The 7,600-nt window shown below is 47.8% G+C and overlaps 1 protein-coding gene across 1 annotated transcript in view; it reads left to right on the forward strand.

Moving 5' to 3' along the window:
• The window catches only part of XRRA1 (X-ray radiation resistance associated 1), a 58,025-nt gene that overhangs the window by 44,391 nt on the left and 6,034 nt on the right, over window positions 1-7,600 (forward strand). Inside the window, exons 14-15 of the mRNA XM_014540419.1 lie at window positions 3,876-3,969; window positions 4,909-5,024. Of these exons, the coding sequence (XP_014395905.1) occupies window positions 3,876-3,969; window positions 4,909-5,024 (210 nt within the window). The remainder of the gene's footprint in view (window positions 1-3,875; window positions 3,970-4,908; window positions 5,025-7,600) is intronic.

Genomic DNA, 7,600 nt, shown 5'->3' on the forward strand with positions numbered 1-7,600 from the left:
TCCTTTGGGGGTTTTTTTGTCTCCCCATTTTTGCTCTCACTGGAGGATCTAGGTGTTGAGTTGTGCAGGGGCTGCTCCTCGGGCAGCGGCTGCTCCTCAGGTGGTCATAGCTGCGGCTGCTCCTCAGTTGGCGGCAGCTCCTCTGGTGGGCGCTGCTCACAGTAATGGTGACTCCTCTGGCTGGTGGGGGCAGGCTGCTTACACAGCTGTTGCTCCCCGGATGGGGTGGGCTGCTCACAAGGCTGCTGCTTCTTGGACAGGGGCGAGCTACATGTGGCTGCTGCTTTTTGGATGGGGGCGGGCTGCTCGCTCAGCTGCTGCTCCTCATACAGGGGCAGGCTGCTTGTGCGACTGCTGCTCCTCAGACGGGGTCGGGCTGCTCGCACAGCTGCTGCTCCTTGGACAGGGGCAGACTCCGCGTGGCTGCTGCTCCTTGGACAGGGGCAGGTTGCTTGCAGGGCTGCTGTTCCTCGGATAGGGGTGGGCTGCTCACGTGGCTTCCGCTCTTCGGATGGGTGTGGGCTGTGTGCAGCTCTAGCTGGTTTCTTCTTAAATTCTTGTATGGCTCTCGTATTCTGCTGCAAGTAAGTCAGTGTCTATGTCCCATCTCTCCTTCGAGTTTCCCATCTAACTTTAGATTTCAGGCCACTTGATCGCCCTGAGACCTTAGCTCTCTGTTGGACTCAAGAAAAGTTATGATGTAAGTTATTCAGGTGTTTTTTTCTCACTTGAGATTTTAAGTGATATTTTCCTTTATGCAGTAACAACCTAACATACATATATTTTTGTCTACTACCAGTTGTCTACTGCCAGAATGTAGGGCAGGGTGGGGTTTTTTTGTTGTTGTTTTTTTAGATCTAAAACTTTGTTTTACTTACAACTATATCCCCATCATCTAGAATAGCACCTGATACATGATAGATACTCAGTAAGTTTGTTAGATGAATTAATGTTGTTTTGATCATACCAAAGAATACTGAGCTACCTGTGTTGAAATTAACATTCAACATGCTGAAGATACAAATTTTAAAACCAATTTTGCCTTCAAATGGAAACTTACGCTCAAAACATTCACTCAGAAATCTAGTAATTTTTGTGTCAAAAATAAAATAATCACTTTCAACTTTTTTTACTTTAAATAATTACAGTTTGACATACAATATTATATTAGTTTCAACTAAAAGTGATTCTTACATTTTTAAATGATTGTGAAAAATCGAAAGAAGGATAATACTTCATGACATTAAAATTATATGAAGTTCAAATTTTAGAGTATACCAGTACAGTTTTGTTGGAAGAGTCACATACTTATTTGTTTATTAATTGTCAATGGCTGCTTTTGTGCTACAACAGCAAAGATGAATATTTATGACCTGCAAAGCCTAAAACATTGATTGCTTGGCTCTTGACTGAAAAGGTTTGCCATCCATGGTCTAGATTAGCAGTTCTCAACCTGTGGGTCGTGACCCCTTTGGCGGTCGAACGACCCTTTCACAGGGGTCACCTAAGACCATCCTGCATATCAGATATTTACATTACAATTCATAACAGTAGCAACATTACAGTTATGAAGTAGCAACAAAAATAATTTTATGGTTGGGTCACAACATGAGGAACTGTATTTAAAGGGCCAGAAGGTTGAGAACCACTGGTCTAGATGATCAAAGCCCACCCCTAGTTCCTTTTCTTCTCTCACTCTGTACTCTCTTCCTAGGGGTGGCTTCACATACCCATTGGCCCTTTGACTCACAAATTTATAACTTCCATATGAACCATTCCTCTGTACTCCAAACCAGGGTATCCACTGCCTACATGAATATCTACTTGGAGGTCTCAAAGGTACCTCCAAAGTACATGTATCCAAATGCATTAATGATCTTTCCCTTCAAATCTGATGTTCTTTCGTTATTCCATATCTTAAGGAATAGCTCCACCATCCTCCCCGTTACTCAAGCCAAAACCTGGTTGTCATCCTTATACTTTTCTCTCCTTTACATCGCTCCTCCCTACCATATCTCCTCCATTACCAAGTCTTGTCAAATTTAGGTCCTCATATTTCTAAAAATTCATTTAATGGGTTCCCCAAGGACCAAACTCCTTAAATAGCTTCAGCCTGGCTCATACTTGCATCATTGGCCTCATTTTGCAGAAGCACCCTTTTTCTCTGCTTTAGTCACACTACTTTCTTTAAATCCCCCCAAAGGCATTTCTCCTTCTTGTTATTAGGCCTTTTACACATTGTTCTCTTTGCATGGAACACTTTCTTTCTGCATTAATCAGAGTAAGTAATACCAGCTGCTGCAACAAACTTTTTAAAATCTCAATGACTAAACACAATAAAAGTTTCTTTCTTGCTTTTACAAACTCCACTGTGGACATTCCTGGTTGGCTGGTGATCATTCAGAGACCAGATCCCTCGGCTCTGGCTCTGGCACCCCGTGGGCCATAAGAGTACTTTATTGGATCCTAGACGTCTGGTGGATAGGTGATTGAGAGGTATAGAGGACAAGCAGGAGGTTTTGAACAGTCCATACCTGGAAATGGCATTTATCACTTCCACCGAGAGTGCATTGGCTAGAACTGAGTCATATGACCACATCTGGCTGCCTGGGAGGCAAGAAGATGCACAGTCTAGCTGTGTGCCCAGAAAGTAGAGGAAATGATTTTTGTTAACACAGAGGTTTCTCTGCCACATACTTTATCCCCCACTGCGTTCACTAATTACCTTCTACCCACCCTTCAGATCTCAGGACCACCGTATCTCCCTCACTAGTCACTAGGTCACATCACCCTAGTACTTCATATGCTTCTCTTTTATGGCACTAATCAGAATTATAAGTCTATTCTCTTTTATGTTACTGGTTCTTCCATGCTTGCTTCCCACTAGGCAGTCCCCCGTGATGACAGGAGTTATTTCTCTTTTACTCATTCCCAACCCAATGCTTGGCACATGTATGCATTCAGTAAATATTTGACTGAGTGAACAAAAATGAAAGACAATGACTGGTTTAGTTGCCCATTGGGTATGTAGTGCTACCCAATGAAGCTACAGAGGAAGCCAAACTGAAGTGCCCTCCTCCTTACAGCCCTTAGACCTTAGCACCTTGTGTGGGTCCCAAATCTGACCTAACAGCTTTTGGTGTATCCAGGCATCTGAAAGGTCATGACCCCACTCCTGGGCCCTGTGATACTGATGGCTCTGATACTGTTCTATTGCTAATAGATGCCTCCCTACGGTTATCCCCAGATGTTTCAGACACTCTGCTCAACAAGAATTGTGTATTTTTTGCCCTTCAGAGGCTGGCCTCATAGCAATGGAGCAGCCTCTGGGCTCAGACAGCCAGGAGGTCTCCCTTACCATGGGCTCTGCTTATCCCTTAGATGGGTGGGTTCCCTGACCTCCCTCCACAAATTAGTACCCAGAACAGGCCTCAGTGAAAAATGCCATCAGGATTGCTGTTAAGAGGGTGTGTAGAGGTAGCTTTGAGGAAGATGAAGTGTCAGACAAATTGTATACTGAAGTCAAAGTCAATGCCCTGCCTACCTTCCAGATTCCTTGCAAGACAAGTGCTATATGTGTTTGTTATTATTTTGTCACCAACATCCTCAATATTTGGTCTAGGCTACATAACCAGGTTGGAGAAGGGAGAAAAATTCTTAACTTTCAAACATAAAACAGTGATGATGTGTTCTGGGTGTTAGCAGGTGAAATTACAGGCATCAGAGGCTGCTCAGCATGAATTCCATCTACAGCAGCATCACCCCATCTGCACCCTAATCCTAGCAAGCATGTAACCCTGCAGTGTGGGCCCGGAGGCACTTGGCAGAGGTGAGGGATGGTGTTGATCTGATGCTCTGTCCTGCATGCCTCACAGATTGCAAAGGAAGATGCCATCCTGCCAGTAGCTCTCTTCCCATCTCTCTGTGAGCTCATCTTTCATAACAACCCTCTGGTGGCCCGCAGACGAGGTATGGTGCATGCAAAGCTTCCCTCCAACCCGGTGCCCAGGAAGCATAGTGGGCACCCTCATTCCCACCTCATTGATGCCAAGCCCCGGGCTCTGCTCTCCATCATGGGTGGACAGGGAGATGGAGAAAACATCAGACACTGCTGAGTACCTGTCATCCTGACAGCAACCCTGTGAGGCAGGCATTACTGTCCCTGTGCACAGTGGAGGAAACTGAGAATCAGAGAGGTTCATGACCTACCCAAGGTCACACAGCATGAAAGAGGCATAGTTGGGAATGGATTGCAGAATTATCTAGATCTGGCATGAGCTATTTAAGCAACACCCTGCTTTGTGGAACAGGTCTGTTGTGACTTCATCTACCAGTTGGGGAGGGTGCAGGTGCTGGGCTGTCCGCTCCCAGAGCACACTGAATGCAGTGGGTGCTGTGTCAGCAGGGGAACGCACTGTCCACGTGGAGGCAGCTGAAGGCATTTTGGAATCCTGGGCCCTGGAGTGACAACAGTGGAGTTCTAATCCTTGCTCCACACTATCTTTGTTGCCTTGGGCAAATTCCTTAACCTCTCTGTGCCTCAGTTTCCTCACCTATCGAATGGAAATAATATGGGTACCTGCCTCCTAGGGTTGGTGTGAGAATTAAATAAGTTAATCTATGTCCTGCCATTTGAACAGTGCCTGGCACATAGCAAGCCCCAGTAAAGGTTAGCTAACTGTGGTCTTATTTTCCCATCACGGCCCAGGGCTCCCTCCTCTGCTAAAAAGCTTCCTCCAGGAGCGGCTGGGAATCCACTTATGGAAATAATATGGGTACCTGCCTCCTAGGGCTGGTGTGAGAATTAAATAAGTTAATATATGTCCTGCCATTTGAACAGTGCCTGGCACATAGCAAGCCCCAGGAAAGGTTAGCTAACTGTGGTCTTATTTTCCCATCACGGCCCAGGGCTCCCTCCTCTGCTAAAAAGCTTCCTCCAGGAGCGGCTGGGAATCCACTTAATTCGAAGGAAGACAACAAAGGCTAAACATCATATTTTTATGCCTCGGAAGGCCTCAAGGAAGGTAAGGCTTCCAAGGTGGGACCCCCTACCCTAGAGGGAGAGGAGCCTGTGTCAGTGTACGTGGGCTAACCTGGCAATAGAGCTGCACTCTCCCACAATGCCCGGAATCCCTCCAGCAGGTTTGCAGCAGCAGCAGTGTCTTCTCCTTTCCTCGCTCTATTAATACGGATAAACCCAGGAGGAATGAGAGTCAGAGAGACCCAAAGGCAGAGTCAGGAGGAGCCTTGCAGGTCATTGAATCTGGCCCCCTAATTTTACAGAGAAACTGAGGCCCAGAGAAGGAGCTGTGAAGATGTGGGGAGACTCAGAAGACCCAGGTATGAGCCTGGCCCCACCACTTCCCATAGCTGTCTGACCTTGGGCACGAGTTTCACTCTCTGAGCTTCAGCTTCTCAACTCTAAAACCTCTCAGAGCTGCTGAGGGGACTGGATGAAGCAACAGATATGAAAATACACGATAAACTCCCAACCCCGTACCAAGGCAAGTTACAGGCACCTGCGGCAATCATGAAGGCTGTGCCAGGCCCAGAACACACACCTCCTGCCTGCATGTTGAGAAGCATTTCCTTATGCTGAGAGTAGTCGGCTCCCTCTGTACTTTCCCCAGCCAGTGGTCATAGACTTGCCTTCTGGGATGCCATAAAGTAAACTAAATCCCTCTTTCATCCGACGGATTTCAGAAATTTCTGTGAAATGCTCCTCCGTCCTTGAACTTGCGTCTTCCTATAGCCGAAAGCTGGACTAGGGGTTGCTGGTACCAAAAGTTAAGTACAGTTTTACCACTGCCACCGCGCTACAGCCTGCCTCTGTTCAGCCAAGCTCTTTCTTGTCTGGAGCCCTCATCGGACCAGAGTAGCATTTAAAACTAGAAAAAAGAATTCAAAGGGTTTCCATCACCTTACCCTTGTCCGTTGCCTCCTCAAAGGATCGTACTGCCTCCTTCCCCATCAGCAACTGGGGACAGGCAGAATCAGAGTGAGCCCAATGCTAACTACACAATCCTCTCTCCCATGTACAGAGCACCCATGCCCAGAACTCTGCTGAGCACTTCCCCATGTGCTGTCCCATAATCCTCCCAGCACGCAGGGAAGCAGCCTCGGAGAGGTGAAATAATATACTTGTTAAGTGAGTGTTCAGGTCCAGAGGAATCTCTAAGGTTCCGACTGATAGAGAATAAACACAAATCCAGTGGCCAAATGAGAAGCAAATCAGTGCTTTGTAAAACTATGCAAACACCATCTAGCTTCCAGTGCAGAGAAGCCTGGAGAGTGTGGCTAGGCCTTTAGCTGGATTGGAAATGCCTATATGCCCCAATGTGCTCACAGAGATGGGCTGATGGACACAGCAGACTCTAGGCCTTTTACTCAATCAGTTCCATGGACAAAGACGGCTGGCGCTCCCTCAGGGCTAGGTATGGACAGAACTGAGGGAAATGAGCAGGCCCAGACCCACCCAACATGTATCCAAGACGCTGTATGAGCTCTTGGCATGTGAAACACAAATGGAAGACAAAACAGCCTGCCCCTGGCCAATCCAGCTCACCAGGGACATAGGGCCCAGTGACTGTCAACCTCTGACCAATTACATTATCCGGTCTTTCCTCTAGAAGGAGCCGGGAAAGTGGTGGCTGCCTAGACAAAGAGCGTCTCTCCCCCTTCCCCACCCCAGCACCCAGCACAGACCTGTGAGACGGGAATACCTGCTGCCCCTTTCCTGCCAGCAGCACATGATGACCCTGGGTGTGGTGGGCGCTGCAGCAGGGGTTCTGAAAAAAGACCCTGGGTCCTTAGGCTTCCAGTCTAAACACTAAAGTTTTACATGTTTTCAAAAAGGAAATATTGTTTTTAAAACACTGTCCTCACACTTCGTAGTTTGTTGGTACGCTTGCATACGTCATCTCATTTGGGATAACTGCAGCACAGGCAGAGCGGGGCCTGTTCTCCCATTTCACGAGGAGGAGCTGGAAGCTCAAAGGCTAGGACTGCATCCAACCCATGTTGTTCTAAAAACAGTGCTTAGGATCTTTCCATTCCCCTATATTGGCTGTCAAAGTACAGATCTAAGTGGACCAAATGCCTTCGACTAAAAATAGAATCAACCCCTCACATAACTTGGGAGGGGAGGAAGAACTAAGCCCCGTTTGCTGATTTGCTGAGGGAAACGGAGCACATGGCTCCCTCCTGGCAGCTGAGGTGGAGGAGGGGGGAGGGAGGATGACGGGCTTTTGCTAATGAAGGAAGCTGAGCAGGTCAACAGAAAAGACGTTATTTCCTTGGTCCTGGTCCCTAGAGAGATTTGCCTTATGGATCATTTTTATTTATAAATATACTAGGGGCCCGGTGCACAAAAATTTGTGCACTCAGCGGGGGAAGGAGGGGTCCCTCAGCCCGGCCTGTGCCCTCTCGCAGTCTGGGACCCCTCGGGAGATAATGACCTGCTGGCTTAGGCCTGCTCCCGGGTGGCAGAGGGCAGGCCCAATCCCTAGGTGCAGCCCCTGGTCGGGCTCAGAGCAGGGCTGATTGGGGAGTTGGGGCGCCGCCCCCTGTCATGCACAGAGCAAGGCGGATCGGGAGGTTG

The sequence above is a fragment of the Myotis brandtii genome, unplaced genomic scaffold (genome assembly GCF_000412655.1).
Source record: "Myotis brandtii unplaced genomic scaffold, ASM41265v1 scaffold244, whole genome shotgun sequence".
In the NCBI taxonomy this organism is placed as follows: Eukaryota; Metazoa; Chordata; class Mammalia; order Chiroptera; family Vespertilionidae; genus Myotis; species Myotis brandtii.